Below are 19,338 nucleotides of genomic sequence, written 5' to 3'. Positions count from 1 at the left end.
CTGCAGAGGGATTAGAAACTGTTCATATAAGTGCAGCTCCTATAAACAGATGCACCTTTCCCAGGGCCCATGTGACCAAGGCCCAGGGAGGCAGGGAGGCCCATTTCCTAGCACTCCGTGCAGTCAGGGCCAGGCCTATGCAGGAGGAAGTCCGTCCAGCGGGAGGTGCCTGACAGCCAGAGGCAGCCCCAGAGGCAGCACAGAGAGCAGCGGCCACCTGCAGAACAATGCCGAACAGGGGAGTGTTCAGGAGGCTGAGGAGGCTCTCATCTTGTCGGTCTGGGAGCCACGGCTCCGGAGTGAGCGACCAGGCGCTGACCACACAGGACAGCTTCGGCGGTTCCTCCCCAGGGAGCAAACGAGAGGGATGAGCAGGTGAAGAACATGGAGGGCTGCCTGAGCAGTGAAAGGAGCAGTGAGAAGTGAGCCTGGCCAGCCTGCCAGTGCGTGGCTGCTGCCAGCTCAGGGAGACTGTGACCCTCTGTCTCTACCACATGAGGGAACCAAGGCTTTTGTAGTGCCAGGTGAGAGTGAGCTGTGATGGCAGCTGTGGCTCCCAGGGCCCTACCTGCTCGGGAGGTCGGCTTCAGCTCCAGGCTTTCCTGGTCTGTGGCATCCAGGATCTTGTACCTGCTTTTCCTCTTTGGTTTTCCTTTTTGCCTAAAAAACACAACCCGCACCCCTGCTTAGGAAGGGGGTTCTTCGGGGCTCTGGAGGGCAGGTGTTCCTCACTTCTCAGCAGGGAAGGTGGCAACTGTGATCTGTTCCTCACCATTCCTGGGAAAGGCAAGGGAGTCAGGAGCATCTTGGGGTGGAGTGACTATTCCACAGCAGCAGTGAGGACCAGCTGCTTAGAAACATCCAGAAGACAGAACCTCTGCTGCAGGGAATAGAGCTGTTGATGGGTGCTGTCTCGGGCTGGTGGGGATTTTAAAAAATTCTTTTAATTTTCCAAATTTGATATAAGGTAATACTTCAGGTTGAGCCCCAGCCCTGTTTCATACTATGTTCTCAAACTTGTAGTTTTTCCAAGCTTGAGATTCTTATCCATAAGATGGGGGAAGACTATTGGTTTATATTAGCTATCAAATGTTATGATATGCAGTGAACACATTAATAATTAAAGTCTATAATAAGTGACCATGCAATACTGTAGCATTAGATAGCAAGGCTCAAGTAAGAACACGGAGAACGGCCAGGCGAGGTGGCGCACGCCTTTAATCTGGGAGCCCTCTGGTGCTTAGGAGACAGAGGTAGGAGGATTTCGATGAGTTCAAGGCCACCCTAAGACTACATAGTGAATTCCAGATCAGCCTGAGCTACAGTGAGACCCTACTTCGAACCCCCCCCCCCCCAAAAAAACCCCACTAGGAATATGAGCACAGTAAATTGTGTGAAAACATACATGATTCCCAACTAGAAAGGCAGGCAGGATAAGAACGTGTACATCCAGTTGTGGGGCTGAGGCATGAGTTTCAAAGGATATACCCTGGGCTGGGATCTAGCTTGTACTCCCCACCAGGTTCCTACCCTGCACACCGTTTGACTAGAGACTGAGTTCCCACCCTCAGGAGTGCTGGAGCGTGAGCAGTCTTCCTGTACAGGCCTTGGGTGGGCAAAACCCCTCAGACAGTGACCAGTGACCCAGCATAATCCTTCCACATGGAAGGTGCCAAATGCCTCTCTGAAGAAAGACCCATGACCAGAAGCTAGGTGAATTCTAAAGGAGAATCTATCTTACCTCTTGCAACAACAGATCACTGTCCAAGACAGGATTCCCGAGGCAACAACAATGACGAAGGTAGCAATGATAACATAGAGTACACTCCACTCTGCCAAGAAAATCGCATTGTGATCATGGGAGCTTACAAAAGAGGTATGGGCTACCCACCTCCGCACAAGGCGGGGTTACACTGGGGGCAAGCATGTGCCTAGGCTCCGTAGGAAGGGTGAGACCTTGGGAGACTAGGACAATTGAAGCTTGTAAGCTTCTGAAACTCCCCATATCTCAGGCCCTGACCCAGGAGGGCTCTGAGGCCTTGGTGCAGTGTGCAGGGACACAACTGTAACTGAGGGCACCCGGGCTTCCACAAGGCCACAGCTCTGTGGTGCTCCAAAAGGACCCGGCCGAATGTCGGATTTGGACTGCAGTGTGCAGCCGCTCTGACTTCAGCCGGTTCTGCTGATATAACTGTTCTAGAGCCCTCCTCTAACCCCGAACAAGTACTGGGGAAGAAAGGGAAAGTCCTCTGCACACAAAATCCACAGTTCTCCTGGCCTGCTTACTTGCCTCAAGCACCAACACCCACCCCCGCAGCTCAGGTCCTCGCATAGCCAAGCCAGCTGGCACAGGGCCGCACACTCACCACAGTTGCTGTCTCCATCCCTCAGCTGCACCTTGATGAAATTCTCCATCCAGAAAGGGTCGCAGACACATCGCTTGGTGAATGAATCACAGTGGCCATGGTCAGAACAGTTTAGCTGACATGCTGATGGTGGCGGGAAAGAGAAGAAAAGTCAAGAAAGGAAGAGTTGGCCAGGGGACAACAGCATAAGCATCCAGGGCTCAGGAAGCCCTAAAATTCCTTTGCTTAGTGTGTGGTGGTACTTCCTGGACACACGACCCATGATCACCATTCTGGCTGCAAGAGACAGGCAGTAAGCATAGCCTCTGGTCAAGCAGCTTGGTGAGTCTCCCTGTCTTATTTATTTATTTATTCATTCCTTCATTCAAGACTGGGCATGCTAGGGCCTCTTACCACTGCACGTGACCTCCAGATACACATGCTATTTTGGGTATATGGCTTTATATGGGTACTGAGGAATTGAACCTGGGCCATCAGGCTTTGCAAGCAAGCACCTTTGACCACTGGGCCATCTCCCCAGCCCCTTCCTGGCTCTCTTTCAAGTATCCTTAATCATGTATATCCATAATCCCGAGTGATGTGCTTGTAGAGGCCCAAGCATCTTATCCACTGAGCCATCTCCCAAGCCCCAGAATTACTGTAACTCTGAAGTGGTGGTAAGTAAAAGTGACATGTGTTGCCAAGCAATGTGATATAAAATTATTTGTCTTTTTTTTTCTGCCTCAAAGTCACAGATTCTGTTAATATTGCCTCCCTTCAAAAGTAAGGGTAGCCATGAATTTTGAGGCCAGGTTAGGGGAAATAAGGATGTTATTATTTTCCCATTCAGACCCAGAGCTTCCCAGCACTGTCAGGGACAGTGAGGCCCAGAGTGAGTGCCCGGGTAAATCACCTCCTCTTCATAATGGAAGTGAAGGAGGGTGATGATCTGCAAGTCCCAGAGAAAGAGACGAGGCCAACAAAGTGAGCTGTGCGCTCTGGCAAGGCTCCTCCTCCCAGCTTCCCAGATGACTCACTGACTGTGCTGATCTCCAGGGCTCCAAATACCAGGAAGTCGGCCTTTTGCTTCCGCAGCTCGCTCCTGAGCATTGCTGCTACCTCATGGCCTTTGAAGATCTGGTGGGGAGGCTCGTTTTGAACAAAAAAGACCATCTTGGTACTGCAGAGACATGTGATAGAAAGCATGAGTGAGCTGAAGCGATCCCCAAGGGCAGTGGTAGCTGCTGTCTAATGAGAACCCTCTGCTTGGGCCGGACACTGCTCGGTATGTGTTAGGTACTGTCACAGAGCCAGAGAGAAAGGTGACGTCAGAGGATTGAGAAACTGCCCAAGGTCACACAGTTACTTATGGCAGAGCCAGACCCCCACCCTGTTGACTGACTCCAAAGCCTATAAACTGCTCCAGTTACCCACTTCAAAAAGCTAATGGGAAGGTGAAACCAAGAATGAGGATTGGCTTGTGGCCTGTATGCCTGCCGTCAGCTTTTTCATGGATAAGACAGTAGTGATGCTGGGTTTGTGCATGAGTTACTTGTACAATGTACCACAGTGATTTGTAAATGTAAGTTGTTAGAAAGTGTCTAAGATTGAATAAGCTCAAACAGCAAAACAATAGTTACTATGACAGCAAAAAGAAAGACCCTAACAATGGTATGGCTGCTTTGAAATTATACTGCTCCATGCTCAGAATCTGTTTAACTCACATCTGGGTAGCATGCAATCTATCCTTTAACTTTAATTTTAATTAATTTATTATTATTATTTTTGAGGTAGTTCTCACTCTATCTCAGGCTGGCCTGAAACTCACAGTGATCCTCCTACCTCTGCCTCCCGAGTATTGGGATTAAAGGCATGTACCATCACACCCAGTTTAACTGCCTACTTCTTAAATTCCATGTTACTCTCACAAAGCAAACATTTTTTTTTGTTGTTGTTGTTTTGTTTTGTTTTTCGAGGTAAGGTCTCACTCTAGCTCTGGCTGACCTGGATTTCACTATGGAGTCTCAGGGTAGCCTCGAACTCATAGTGATCTTCCTACCTCTGCCTCCCAAGTACTGTGATTAAAGGCATGTGTCACCATGCTCAGCTCAAAGCAAACCTTTTTTTACTTTTATTTTTTATTTTTTCCTTTTTTTTTCGAGGTAGGGTCTCACTCTGGCCCAGACTGACCTGGAATTCACTATGTAGTCTCAGGGTGGCCTCAAACTCATGGCAATCCTCCTACCTCTGCCTCCTGGGATTAAAGGCGTGTGTCACCACGGCCAGCCCAAAGCAAACCTTTTAAATCAGTGGGTCACACTGGGTTTATAGGTATGGCTAATTTTTTATGTATGTGTGTGTGCCCACGTGTGTTTGCCTATGTATGGGTATGCGTGCAGGTGCAGGTTCACACGAGCATGCTGTAGAGGTCAGAGGTCAATGTCAGATGTCTTAATCACTCTCCACCTTAATCTTTGAGAAAGAGTCTCTCCCTGAACCTAGAGCCCACCAAGTGGGCTGGACTAGCTCACCAGTAGCCCCAGGGATCTCGCAGCCTCTGCACAGGCGCATGCCACCACACTCGATAGTTTTACACGGGTGCTGAGAATCCACATCACATCCTCAAGCTTGCACAGCAAACAGATTTCCCCAGGAGCCACTTTCTAGCCCTAGAAGCGTGCCCAAGACAGCAGACAGAGTGACTGAAGGAGGTTCAGTTACCCCAGACCCCTGAACCACCTGCGTTCAGAACAAGCAGCCTTGACTATTCCATGGCACAGTGTGATAAAATTATCTATGCTGGCGTAACATGAAGTTTGGGGTACACTCTTACTAACTAATACGTGTTATGCCATGAGGCTAACAATGGGGGCTTACACATTCTGGAACCAAGAAACAAACCTTCACCAAGAAACAAACCTTTACCATTTTTCATCGTTTGTCCCTGAAATTCATGTGTGCAGCTTGTAGCTCTACCTATACACCAACAGCCCCCAAATCTTGATTTCCTCTCCTGTAGTACCAATTTATACTTGCAAACACTTGCCAAGATTACCCATCCCAGATCTTCTATAGAAGATTCTCAAACCTAACATGTCTCAGAATGAACTCATGGAAATAAGCACTAATTAGACAAACAGAATCTTATTTGGTCCTCAGCATCCACGCTGTAAAATTGTTTCAGTGGTGGTCAGCAGGCTCAGCAGAGTGCCCTCTCCTCTCCTGTGCTCATGCTGGCGCAGCCTGAGCTCCAGGTCCTGTTTCCTCCCTGCGACACCGTCTTCCTCCAGGAGGAATTCTCAACTCTGCCTAGCCAGTTCCAACCAGAAACCAAGAGAAACTCAGAAGTGTCTCTCTCTTCCTCATGCCCACCTACAGCAATGGCCAAAACTGAGGAAACTCAACACTACCTTTCCATCTTTGCACAGCTTCCACACAGTCAGCCTGAGTCAGTCTAAGCAGGTAATTTACTCTGTTCCTACTCCCTGGCTGCTGGGCACAGCTCTGTTTGTTTATTTGCATGCACCAGGGCTTCTTGCCACTGTAAATAAACACATGCACTATTCTTTGTGTCTGGCTTTATATGGGTAGTGGGGAATTGAACCTGGACTGACAGGCTTTGCAAGCAAGTGCTTTTAACTGCTGAACCATCTCCCCAGCAATTTTTGTTGCTGTTTTGTTTGTTTGTTTTCAAGGTAGGGTTTGTCTCACTGTAGCCCAGGCTGTCCTGGAGTTCACTCTGTAGTCCCAGACTGGCCTCAAAGTCATGATGATCCTACTACCTCAGGAGTGCTAGGATTAAAGGCATGCACCACTTTGCCCAGTCATTTTTTTTTTTCAAGGTAGTGTCTTGTTCTAGCCCAGGCTGACCTGGAATTCACTAGGTAGTCTCAGGGTGGCCTTGAATTCATAGCGATTGATCCGCCTACCTCTGCCTCCCCAGGGATTAAAGGCATGTACCACCATACTTGGATTTTTAAAAAATTTATTATTATTACTATTTATTTTTTTAAAGAAAAGGCTCCTAATCATGTTGTCTCCGGCCAGTCTACCCTGAATGCATGTCACATTTCTAGGCAGTTTTTCCACTGCAGTTGTTCATGTCCATTCCATCTGAACCATGATCTCTAGGGGTGAGGCCTACACCATGGTTTGCCCCTAAAGTCTTCAGGTAACTGCCCTGCTCTGCTCTTATACATCAACTTTGGCTGAGACCCCAGGCATCCCTCTCCCCTCTTCCTACCTCAAGAAGCATCTTCCTGTCCCACTCACACAGACAAAGCTGGAGCCCCCTTATTAGCATTCTGAGTCAGCCTGTGGCTTCCTTTCCCCTAGGACTTCACTTGCCCCTCAGGAGACACAAATGCTCAAAACGTTTTTTAGGTTTTTTTTTTTTTCCCCAAAGTAGGGTCTCACTTCATCTAAGGCTGACCTAGAATTTACTACATAGTGTCAGAGTGGCCTCAAACTCATGGTGATCCTCTTACCTCTGCTTCCTGAATACTGGGATTAAAGGTGCGTGCCACCATGCCCAGTTATGTTTTGTTTTGTATTCCCCCGCCCCCACCCATCACCAGGTCAGACCTTAACTGCCAGTGGTCTTTCCTTCAACCTCTGGTTTCTTTGCTACTTCCTCCTCTGCCTCTCTTCAAAGACTATGATCTTCTGCCATCACTGTCCTTAACATGCCCCATGTCACATTATTTGTCCTCATGGCCAGTGACTCCTAGTCTTGGGCTTTTCCTTTCATACCCAAGTTCCTGCCCATACTTGAGAACTAGGTGGGGAACATTTCCCTGTGTCGCACATTAGGTATTCTGCTACGTGTGGTAGCTCACATCTGTCATCCCAGTGCTCAGAAGCTGGAGACAAGACGATCAAGGTGTACCTGAGATCCTGTCTCAAAAAAATTAGACACCTCAAAGTTAACAGTCAATATGGGTCCCTTCTTCCTCCCTGATCTTATGTCACAGCCTACAGATGGACAGCCTCACTCGCCTTCAGCTTCAAAGGATCACCAAGTCCTGAGATGCACTTCTGAGATCTCCACATTCTCATCTCTCCTCCACTTCTGCTACCACCTTAATTTAAGGGTCATCACCTTGTCACTGGGCTAGTCCAAAAGCTCCCTCACAGGTCTCTCCCTAGTTTAGTTTAACTTCTACACTACTGATCTCCCTTTAAAACAGTGGAAAAAGAAGCCATGTGGGGTAGTGCATGTCTCTAATGCCAGCACATGGGAGAATGAGGTTAAAAGGATATTTTTGAGTTTGAAACAGACCAATATGGGCTATAGAGTGAGTTTCAGTTCAGTCTGGGCTAGGAGTAAGACCCTGCCTCAAATATTTAAAAAATGGGGCAGGGCTGGAGAGATGGCTTAGTGGCTAAGGCACGTGCCTGCAAAGCCTAAGGACTCAACTTTGATTCCCCAGGATTAGGTAGAACATGTATCTGAAGTGCTTTTGCAGTGGCTGGAGGCCCTGGTGTGCACCCATTTTCTATCTGCCTCTTTCCCTCACTCTCTCTCAAATAAAAAAATAAATTTTTGTTAAAAATTTTTATTTATTTCTTAGAGACATGGGGTAGGAGGGGAGATAGAAAGAGAGAGAATGGGCGCGCCAGGGCCTCTAGCCACTGTAAGAGAACTCCAGACACATGTGCCACCACGTGCATTTATTTGATTTATGTGGGACTTGGAGAGAATTGAAGCTGGGTCTTTAGGCTTCACAGGCATGCACTTTAACTGCTAAGCCATCTCTCCAGCCCAAAAATATAAATATTTTTTTAAAAATCAAAAATGAAATTTCCTTTTTAAAAACAAACTAACTGGGGCTGGGGAGAGGGCTCAGATGGTAAAGTGCTTGCTATGCAAGCATGAGGACCTGAGTTTGATCCCCAGGACCCATATGAAATGCCAGGGGTTATGGTACATTCTTGTAGTCCCAGTGCTGGGGGGCAGAGAAAGGAAGACCCCTGTGGCTCCCTTGTCAGCCAGTCTAGCTTAATTGGTGAGCTCCAGGCCAACGAGAGACCCTGTCTCAAGAAATGGTTACTGGGCTGAGTATGCTGGCACACACCTTCAATCCCAGCACTCGGGAGGCAGAGGTCAGAGGCTTGATGTGACTTTGAGGCCAGTCTGGAGTTACAGAGTTCCTATCAGTCTGACCTAGTGAGACCCTGCCTCAAAGAAGAAAAGCCAGGTGTGGTGGCACACGACTTTAATCCCAGCACTTGGGAGGCAGAGGTAGGAGGACACACAGAGACTACATAGTGAATTCCAGATCAGCCTGAGCTAGAGAAGACCCTACCTCAAAATAAATAAATAAATAAATAAATAAATAAATGAAGAAGAAGAAGAAGAAGAAAAAGAACAGGTTACTGAGGAATGAAAGCCAAGGTTGTCCTCTGGCCACAAATGTACCCACACATACAAACACATTACACATATGCATGTATACCACACACATACGGTGTCCCTCAAAACTAGAGTCCTTCCAACCAAACTATTGAATTTAAATACCTTAGCTTGCATGTAAGTCTTAGTCTCCACCAGCCTTATCTTTGACTGCACCCAGAGCCATTAAATTGAACCAAATGCCTTCTTTCTGAAGAAACCTGCATCACCCAAGCTCATCTTCCACACGCACATGCTCCCACTCCTCTCCCCTCCTGAACTTCCTCCCAGTGAGCTTGCCTATGCTGGCCAAGGCAAGTTTTATCTCGGCTACATTTGGCTACCTCTTTCCCCAGGCTTTCTGGAAGAACCAATTGTGCTGGCCTCTGTGCTTCCCAAGGACACACATGTGTTTACTTGATTATCTTCCTCGCCAGACCGTGGCCTGCAAAAGCAAAGGCCCTTCTCTGACTGTACCCAGAAGCTGGCCAAGGGTCTAGCAGAGGGTGTGTGGCCTGCATTAAGAACAGCAGGTGCACTGAAGAGACGGACCCCACGGGCGGGGCAGTTCCTGGTTGGAGCGCCCACCCTTCTCCATCTAGCGCCACTACAGCTCAGTTTAAGTGAGAAACTCAGGGGTCCTTGGGGTTTCCCTTTCTCCCCTCCACTCATTGCCCAGATACCTCTGCTCTGTGTACGGCTGAATCTTTTGCACAATGATGTCGGAATCCAACACCCCCAGGAGGACCCCAATCTGGCGGATGAACATCCCCTTCAGCCTCTCGGTTAGCTGACTGACGTTGACATCCAAGATGATCTCCACCAGGTTGTTTTTCCTGGGATCTGGAAAGCACGCAGATCAGCCATGGCATCAGAAGTGGCAGAGGTAAAACAGACCTGCCACTATGCATTTGCTTTGGCACAGGAGGGAAAGTAGTGAGGGAAAGTGGTGACAACACTCAGTGAGAAGGGACAATAATCAACATTCCAAAGGTGATCAGGGGCTAGCTTAGAAAACTTGATACTACCTGGAGAACTGCCATCTATGTGCTAGAGATGAGAATGAACCTAGGAAGGGATAGGGCCTCAAGGAGCCTTGCCCCGTGAGCACTGCTCAGCTCTCCAAGCTCATGGGGTGTCACCAGCCTCTCTTCATTCCCATGAGACCTTCAGTAACTTGATGTACTTTTTCAGATAGGAGGAAAAATGCCCCTCCCAACCATCTTACCAGTGATATAAATGCACCTGCACCCCCCCCCTAAAGTATAAATACAGCAAACTACCTACCTACCACCTAACAAGATAGATGACAGATAAATGATAGACAAGTAGACAGACTGACAGATAGACACAGTAAACAAAGAAAGTCCAGGCAGCCAAGTAGCAAGGATTTCTTTAGCTTACAGCTACACTGTTTGCAGTCTGGAACAGGACACAATGTAGTGCCTGCCTGCAGTCCCTAAGACAGGGCTCCACCTGGAAGTTCAGAAAACCTTCCTCACAGACTTGATGCACCATTCCTCTGCTGGGGCTGAAAATGTACATAAGTGGTCCACTCTCTGGGGTCTGACTTTAAACACAGAAGAGGCTCTGGGGAAGGAGTCCTAGATAGGCAGGGCAGCATCTGGAAGATAAGATAGCCATGCCTAAGCCCGACCTTGGAATTAAGGAGCAGGCTGAGAGTTAACACCTGTCTCATCACATTCATCAGGCTCTGCCCCTCCTCCATCACCAAATTAACATCAAAGCAAAACAGAAACCTGGTTCTACTCAAGAAGAGTATTTTATTTCTGAAAATCTGAAAAATGTATAGGACACCAGTTACTTTACCTTCCCTGGGTTGTCAGATAAAGCCTGGGGCTCAACTGATAAAAATAAATTGTTTTCTGCAACTGGGTGCTGATGAGACATCGTGACTCAAGCTATTCCTGTGCTTGGATTCCCATGGTGCCCTGAGCCCGCTCTCCTCAATCATGTGCAGAGGAGAAAGTGCTGGCCTGGGGCCTGGCTGTGACACAACTGTTGTGTGACACTGAGCAAGCTCTGCCCTCTCTGAGGTTTGGTTTCTGTGGTGAGTAGGGGACGGTTGTGTCCCATGTGGGCAGGAGGGAAGAGGCAGCCTCTTGGGATTTTTCAGCATGGAATTTCTATACTTTCTCCGAAGGCTGGACCTGCTGCCTGGGATCTCAGGATAGAGGCCCCAGTGGACTGAGCCGGCCATTCCACTCAGTCTCATCCCACAGCGTACTCACCAGGTTTCACCTCCACAGTAGTCCGGTCTGTGTCACTCTCACCCTTTGCATCGGTCACTTTCAGGTGAAATGTGTAGGTTCCCTCAACCAGGTTGGAAAGAAAGAGGACAGGGTGATGGTCGGAGTGATTCAGCACCTCCTGTGGGGTTGGACAACATGAGTGCTGTGAAACAGAACACCACTCCTTTCCTGGAGTTGGCTCTGCTTCTGCTGTTAACAGCACTCTGCTGGGTGCATCATTTTAGCTCTAGGAACTTCCTGACCCCTCACAGCACTGCTCTGCTTCTAGAATCAGGGAAGTCCATTCTGTGCCACAGTGGCTTGTAGAATGACCTAAAGCAAGGCAGTTAACTTCCCTGGAGGGTTCACATAAGGGACCACTAGGTTGTGGCAGCACTGGAGGGTAGTTCTCCCTCTTCACCTGCCCACCACTCCAACCTTATGCAGTGCTCCACTCCTGGCTCACTCACCCCGGCGGCCGGGCTGGCCTCATCTCGAGTCCATAGGTAGCTGACTATCCCTTTGTCATCTGAGGACTTGGAGCCATCCAACTCTGCTGTGCTCGTGGGCAAGGTAATCATCACATTTCCAGTTATTTTGGCTACTGGTGGTTTGTTCATTTCTAACCAAAGAAACAGTGGAATGATGATTTGAGAAGAATGCTGCTTCATGATGCTTATGGGAGTTAAACACAGAGCAGTGTAAGCAGGGCTGGCCTGTGCTTGTCCAATAGTGAAGATCTAAAGCCACCAGAACCCTGAGGCCGTCATGCTACTGAGAGAGATGCTCTCCTGACACAACAGAAGGGGGCGCACATGCTTTGCTCCTATAGTCTCACAGCAGCCTTCCAAAAAGGAAGCAGTTCTTTGTTTAAAGGAATGGGACATTTGAAAATGAAGGCTTAGGCTGAGTGTGGTGGTGCACACCTTTAATTCCAGCAGAGGTAGGAGGATCACTGTGAGTTTAAGGCCTGAGACTACATATGAATTCCAGGTCAGCCTGGGCTAGAGTGAGACTCTACCTTGACAAACAAAAAAACAAACAGGGCTGGAGAGATGGCTTAGCAGTTAAGGTGTTTGCCAGCAAAAGGACACAGGTTCGATTCCCCAGAACCCATGTAAGCCAGATGCAGAAGAGGGTACATGCATCTGGAGTTCGTTTGCAGTGGCTGGAGGCCCTGGTTTGCCCATTCTCTCTCTCTCTCAAATAAGAAATAAATAAAATATATTAGAAAAAGAAAGGAAGAAAGTTCTCATTTAAAACTCTCAGGATATCTTTCATTCCTGCTTTGGTATGACAAGAAAAAAAGCAGAGCAACCTCTCTGAGCCCCCTAGAAGCTTGGCTCGCGCAGCATTTACTTAGTACAACACTGTGAGGATGTTGGCTGCATAGCTCATGGTTTTCCTGCAACCTGGTGGCCTCTCCAAAGCTCTCCTAGACTCTGTGCTGCAATCCAGGGCAGAGGAAGCTTCAGCACAGCCCCGCTATCCTGAGGCCTGCCGGCAGGCGTCCTTGCAGCTAGCTGGAGTCACACAAACTCCAGGTCTCAGCAATACAGAAGCAAAATCAAAATGCAGAGGAAAAAATCCTTTACTTCTTTCCCTCGTCAACTGAGAAGGAGAAGAGAAAAGGAAGCAGGGGACTTGGGGCAGGCAGGGGGGAAAAGGAAGGGGATGTGGAGAGAGGTTAAAATTCACGTTAGTCTCAACTAAAGGTTTTAGAAAAGACAATAACAACCGCCCTTACCCTAACCCACTTCTTCACCTGTCTCTAATGACGGCCAAACAAAACATGATGGGTTCCTTAGCTATATGACCCAGCAGCTGGGACAAGCCCAAGGCAGGAAGGTACCTTCTTTGACAATGACATTCACAGAGCTCTGGCTCTGCAGGTTCCTCTCATCTTTCACAGTCAAGGTAAACACATAGGTCCCCACTTGCAGCCCGGTCACTGTGGCGACACTGCTGTTAGCATTCTCCAGCTGCACCCCATCAGGTCCTCTAGACAAGAGAGTAATGAGAGGGCGGAGTTGTACCTGTCTGCTGCTCTCCTGTTCCTGTCACAGCAGGAAGGAACAGTCATCGCCTCAGCTAACACAAGAACAATTCCTTCCCAGACGGACGTGTTTAAAAATATTCTATTTGGACAAAGCATCATTTGGCCCCAAAACACAGGCTATCTGCAAGTCAGAAAGTTCCACTCACCAGTTTTCAAACACATCTAGGCTTATCTTTTATATGAGTTTCTAGGATGTTCAAATTTTTTACTGCTTCAGTTTGTAAAAAGAGTAAAGTTCTCTGAGCAGGCCTGTGATCAAAAGGATGATTTAAGAGCAATGTTTCTGAAAAGCATTTCTGGCCCAGTAGTTGGTTCAGCTCTTGCCAGCAAAGAAACAAAATGTATTTCTTAATCACATACACAATCCCTTCTGATGAAAAGTAGGGAAGGTCAAGGGTTAAGACTGCAGGTGCGCTTGGGACAGAACCACCCTCCATCCAGCCAGAACAGCAAAGCTCCTTCCAGCCCCGGACAACAGCACAAAGCAGGGTACCACAAACCTGCCCGTAGGGCTCAGAGAGCAGCCTGTGGCAGGCCCCGGCTGCCCATAGCCAGAACTCTATGCTCCCTGTGCTGCCCACTAAGAAAAGCTGGAGGAGGCTGCAAATTTCAGGTCTGCTCTGTTTTGTTTTGCTTTCAAAGCTTATCCCTGGCCCTGGTAGCCTCTTCTGAAATGGTCTCCAAGAAGTGGAAAAGCTCTGCTGAGCACTATTACTGCTGCAGTCACTAACAGAATTCAACTCAAAGGTTCATCAGGTCTTTGTTAAACAATTGTAGGGACAACCCATCAGGCTGAGGAAGGCAGGACACTCCAAAAGACAGAAACAGGAGCTAGAAAAAATGTCTAGCATCCAACCTAGCAATCAATATGTTAAGTAATTTCTACAGTGAAATCAAAAGCCTTTTATTTATTTAATAAATTTTATTTATTTATTTTGGGGAAGCCTCAGGACCCAGGTTTGATTCCCCAGTACCCACGTAAGCCAAATGACAGGTAGCACATATGTCCAGAGTTCATTTGCAGTGAGTGGCTAGACTCTTTCTATCTGCCTCTTTCTGTTTTAAGTTAATTAATTAATTAATTAATTACAATATATATACATGGGCTGGAGAGATGGCTTAGTGGTTAAGGTGCTTGCCTGAAAAGCCTAAGGACCAAGGTTCAATTCCCCAGTACCCATGTAAGCCAGATGCACAAGATGGCTCATGTGTCTGAAGTTCGTTTGCAGTGGCTAGAGGCCCTACCATGCCCATTCTCTCCCTCCTTCCCTCACTCTATCTCAAATAAAATAAATTACAATTAAATAAAAAATTATGTATGTGTGTATGTGTACATACACATGAGACAAAACTCCAGTCTGTCCTGTGGCTACAATCTTTAGAAACTAAGAATGCTTCTAACACTTCCTTGGAGTTTTTTGCTTCCTGCAGGATCCTGCATGTAACTCAGGTTCCACTTGTTAGGTTTACAGGAGCAGAAAGGAATTTTAATTTCAATCTAAGTAGAAATATGTTGGTTATAACCTTTTGTCTCTGGGTAACTAACTTAACTGGTAAACAGTGTATTCCAAGAGACAGTAATACAGTTAAGCTTCACTTAGAGATGAGTTTTCACCTCCTCTTAATAGCTTAGAAGCTGCTTGCCCATCCCCCTTTGAGCCTACCCGGTAAATTTTGAACAATGGTATTTTTCTGCTCCATTACCCACTCCAGTGTGCCTCTCAAGTGTAATTAAACTATGCATTTCAGCAGGTGGATTGTACCTGAAAAAGCACCAGGATCACTGATGGATGATATATACTCTTTTTTTTTCTTTTGAATTTTTACAATTTGTTTGTGAGGAGAAAGAGAGAGGGTGTGTGTGGGCACACCAAGGGCCTCTTTGCTGCTGCAAACAAGCTCTAGATGCATGTGCCACTTTGTGTATTTGGTTTTATGTGGGTACTAGGAAATCAAACTGGAACTGGCAAGCTTTGCAAGCAAGTGCCTTTAACCACTGAACTATCTCCTCAGCCCCTCTTTATTCTTCTTAAAAATATTTACAAATATTATTTTTCTTGAGTTGAAATTGTTATTGGAAACATTACTTTCTCAGACACTGTCCAGGATAAGGCAGTGAGTCAATTCTTAAAAACAAAGAAATCTTTGCTCTTCCAAATTCTTTGCACAAATGGACCAACTCCCACTGAACCAACACTCACTGGGTCTTCTCCCAGAGGTAGGAGGTGATCCTCTGGTCGTCTGAGCTCTTACTGCCGTCCAAGGTGGTGCTGTCCACAGGCAGCGTCAGCTCTTTGTCCGGGCCTGCATCTGCCTGAGGAGGCTTGTTGTTCTCTAGGAAACACAGATGTGGGAAAGTGAGGACCCATTGGGGTATCTGTTGTGGTTGTCATAGAAGCATGTCTCCTAGCCCAGGGCACTATCAGATACAAGGGAGAGATGGATACCAACAGGGGGCTCACACAAAACTAGAAGGCAGAAATGTATCAATTCTGAAAGACACACAGTAGGACATGGTGAAGTTGAGCACCATGCTAGATCTGAAATCTGATGCTACGGATAGATGATAAGACAGGGCTTTCCTGAGGAGTTGGGCTTTAAGCTGGGCCTCAGAAATCATCGTAGAAGTTGGTATGGTGTAGGCCCTGTCTCCTGAGTCCATACAAAGACACAACACCTCGCTGAGGGAAGAACACAAGCTGAAGCTGGAAAGTCTTTCTCTCAAGCTATGAGAAATAAGTTGTTTTTAGAGGCTGTATGGGGTGCTGCTTCCTACTGCTACCCTCCTACAGGCAGAACCTTAAACCCTCCCCTCCTCTAGAGATAAAGAGACCAGCCATTAGAAGAATCTTAACCCCAAGGATGGAGCTTACCAGGCTGTACAATCACAGTCACTTGAGCGGTGGCCTGCTGTCCTATCGTGTCCGTCACTGTGAGCTGGTAGGTATAGTCTCCTTCTTGCATTGCAGAGAGCTGCAGGGTCGGTGTTCTAACTCCCTACACACAGAGAGTCAGACATGGGCAAGTGGACTCCTAGAATCACAGCTCTTCACCACAATTCCTCTTCTGGTAGCAACGATTTAGCCAGTTTCCTAACCCTGGACTCTCACCTCCCAGTGCAATATAATGCATGATGAATGCCAATAAGAATCTGTATAGATTCTGCAACCACAGAGAAACCTAACATAATACATGGATTAAACCCAGCTAAACATGGGCTTTAAGTCATGCCTCAAATCTAGAAATACAGAACCCTGGGTATCAGAAGGAACATTATAAATAATTTGGTGCAAGCTTCCAATACAGGAGTTTTCTATAGAACAGTGCACAAAACTGTAGCTTGTAGACTGAGTCCAGCTTGCAGGCATTTTGTTTGGTGTATAGTGCTTCAAGAGTCAAACATTTTCACATGAAAGTCTTGATTTGTTTGTTATTAAAAGACAGGACTAGGGCTGGAGAGATGGCTTAGTGATTAAGCACTTGCCTGTGAAGCCTAAGGACCCCGGTTCAAGGCTCGATTCCCCAGGACCCAGGCACATGCATCTGGAGTTCATTTGCAGTGGCTGGAAGCCCCTGGCGTGCCCATTCTCTTTCTCTCTCTGTCACTCTCAAATAAATAAATAAACATGAACAATTTTTTTTTTTTTTAAAGGCAGGACTAGCCAGGCATATTGGCACATGCCTTTAATCCCAGCACTTGGGAGGCAGAGGTAGGAGGATGGCCATGAGTTCAAGGCCACCCTGAGACTACAGTCAATTCCAGGTCAACCTGGGCTGGAACGAGACCCAACCTCGAAAAACCACAAAAAAAAAAAAAAACACAAAACCAATTTTTTAAAAGGCAGGACTATAGGACTATCAAGCAGTGGCCTCATACTTCCGTGTGGTAATAGCTAGCATGACCCAAATAGCAAAGGACCTTCCCAGGGCTTAAGTACTCCAGGTCACCCAGTTTTCTTTATTTACTTATATGACCTGCCTGGTGGCAGTTCTAGTCTATTCTTCAATATTTACAGAAAGAAGGTACTCTGTAGCTAGATCGCCTATTCCAATGAGTGAAAGAACTCATGAGGATTTGGATCCAGGTGACTCTCTGGAGTCACAGGACAACCACATCTCTCATGTAGCCTTCTCACACTAAAGCTTTCAGATTATGACTGCTAGTAATCTGTTGTTCACCAGAAGCCTCTCAAACTTCCTGGATTTGTTTGGGGATTTAAAAGACATCAAAATTCAACCTTGGGTGGTGACTCTACCCAGCAGCTCCCTATCCCTTGGGTAAGAGAAGACATGAGCACTCCCTCCTACCTGCATCTCTACCACCTTCCCCTTGCTGCTTGGACTGAGTGACCACTCGTAGCTGGTGATGCCGTGATCATCAGTACTCTGGTTTCCAAAGAGGGTGATGGAATTCTGAGGCAAGGTGATCACTTGGTTGGGGCCTGCATTGGCCACAGGGGGATAATCCACAGCTTTGTTCACTGTCAGGCTTGCGGTGGTAGAGTTGGAGGCTCCATCAGAGTCTACGACAGTTAAGCTGTTGGTAGAGAGGAGTACAGTATGGAGTGGGCATGAGTGAGCGGAATAGAACCGGGGGCCTGAATATGGGGCCCTAAGCAATGGTAAGGGCAGGAATCCCTGCTCCTACCCGTTCCTGCTGGCAAAGAAGAGTAATGCTAGGTGCTCACAATGACTGAGGGGTTCCTGCATGCAAGGTAAGATTCCAAGTGCTTTCTATCTCACTATAGCCACACAAAAGCTCTGTAGTTTCATGTTCATACTGCTTCACACACATGGGACAGGAAAGGGAGGCAAAGAGAGATAATTTGCCCAAGGTCATATATCTTGACAGAAGTAGACTCAGGGTCTAGAATTCAGGCCATGTATGTCCAGCACCAGCTTTATCTGATGCTTATTTGTACCTGTATGTCAGTATGTCAAGGCCTTACAAGCGTTGTCTGACAGGCCTCACTAATTAGGTATTATCAACTCCAAAGTCCAAAAACTTTTCTTTTAAGATAATCTTACTATATCAATCCAGGCTGACCTAGTCTTATACTCATGATCTGCCTGCTTCAGGCTCCCAAGTGCTGAAATTACAGGTATATGTTACTGTGCACAGCTCAGAAACCCATTCTTTTTTTTGCGGGGAGAGGGCAGGGTTTGAGGCTGGGACTCACTCTAACCCAGGCTGACCTGAAATTCACTATGTAGTCTCAGGTTGGCCTTAAATTCACAGAGATCCTCCTACCTCTGCCTCCCATGGTAATGGGATTAAAGGTGAGCATTACCACATCCAGCAGAAACCTATCCTTTTTTTTTTTTTTTTTAGATTTTCTTTTTTAAAAATTTTTTAATTTTTATTAACATTTTCCATGATTATAAAAAAATATCCCATAGTAATTCCCTCCCTCCCCCCCCCCTTTTTTGTTTTTAAATGAGAGAGAGAAAGAGAGAGAGAGAAAGAATTGGCGTGCCAGGGCCTCCAGCCATTACAGTTGAACTCCAGATGTGTGTACCACCTTGTGTACATGTGCGACCTTGCATGCTTGCATCACATGGTGTGTCTGGTTTATCTGGGACCTGGAGAGTTGAACATGAGTTCTTAGGCTTCATAGGCAAGCGCCTTAACGGCTAAACCACCTCTAGCCCTGAAACCTAATGGGTGCGCCAGGGCCCCTAGAAACCGCAAACGAACTTCAGATGCATAATAACTAGTATTTCCTTTTTTTTTTTTTTTTTAATTTGCAAGGCAGGGTCTCATTCTAGCTCAGGCTGACTTGGGATTCACTGTAGTCTCAGGAAGGCCTTGAACTCAGAGCGATCCTCCTATTTCTGCTTCCTGAGTGGTGGGATTAAAGGTGTGCGCTGCCACGCCCATCTCCTGAAACCCATTCTTAAGAAGAGATAATCTGGGCTGAGGAGATGGTTCAATTGGTGCTTGCCTTGCAAGCATGAGGACCTGAGTTCAATCCCCAGAACTCATGAAAATAAGCCAGGTATGGTGGTGCATTCTTGTAATCCTACCACTGGGGTGGCTGGTTGGGACTCACTGACCAGCCAGTCTGGCTATGTCATGAGTTCCAAGCCCATGAGAAACCTTACCTGGAAAAAAACAAAAACAAAAAAAAGAAAGCCGGGTGTGGCAGCAGAGGTAGGAGGATCGCTGTGAGTTTGAGGCCACCCTGAGACTACACAGATGAATTCCAGGTCAGCCTGAGCTAGACTGAGACCTTACCTTGAAAAAAACAAAAAAAAAAAAAAAAAAAAAAGAAAAAGAAAAATAGA

The 19,338-nt window shown here is 47.0% G+C and overlaps 1 protein-coding gene across 4 annotated transcripts in view; it reads right to left on the bottom strand.

Annotated features, from left to right (window-relative positions):
• Kiaa0319l (KIAA0319 like) overlaps positions 1 to 19,338 on the bottom strand; it is a 142,546-nt gene that overhangs the window by 6,262 nt on the left and 116,946 nt on the right. For all 4 annotated transcript variants that reach the window (XM_045150723.1, XM_045150721.1, XM_045150722.1 and 1 more), the window contains exons 10-20: positions 17,359 to 17,587; positions 15,924 to 16,047; positions 15,252 to 15,384; positions 12,844 to 12,992; positions 11,462 to 11,613; positions 10,992 to 11,130; positions 9,423 to 9,582; positions 3,383 to 3,525; positions 2,367 to 2,489; positions 1,742 to 1,832; positions 569 to 660 (exon numbers count right to left, since the gene is read on the bottom strand). In XM_045150723.1, the coding sequence (XP_045006658.1) occupies positions 569 to 660; positions 1,742 to 1,832; positions 2,367 to 2,489; positions 3,383 to 3,525; positions 9,423 to 9,582; positions 10,992 to 11,130; positions 11,462 to 11,613; positions 12,844 to 12,992; positions 15,252 to 15,384; positions 15,924 to 16,047; positions 17,359 to 17,587 (1,535 nt within the window). The remainder of the gene's footprint in view (positions 1 to 568; positions 661 to 1,741; positions 1,833 to 2,366; positions 2,490 to 3,382; positions 3,526 to 9,422; positions 9,583 to 10,991; positions 11,131 to 11,461; positions 11,614 to 12,843; positions 12,993 to 15,251; positions 15,385 to 15,923; positions 16,048 to 17,358; positions 17,588 to 19,338) is intronic.

The sequence above is a fragment of the Jaculus jaculus genome, chromosome 5 (genome assembly GCF_020740685.1).
Source record: "Jaculus jaculus isolate mJacJac1 chromosome 5, mJacJac1.mat.Y.cur, whole genome shotgun sequence".
In the NCBI taxonomy this organism is placed as follows: Eukaryota; Metazoa; Chordata; class Mammalia; order Rodentia; family Dipodidae; genus Jaculus; species Jaculus jaculus.
The sequence above is the reverse complement of the archived record's forward strand: the minus strand, read 5'-3'. Positions and strand labels throughout refer to the sequence as shown.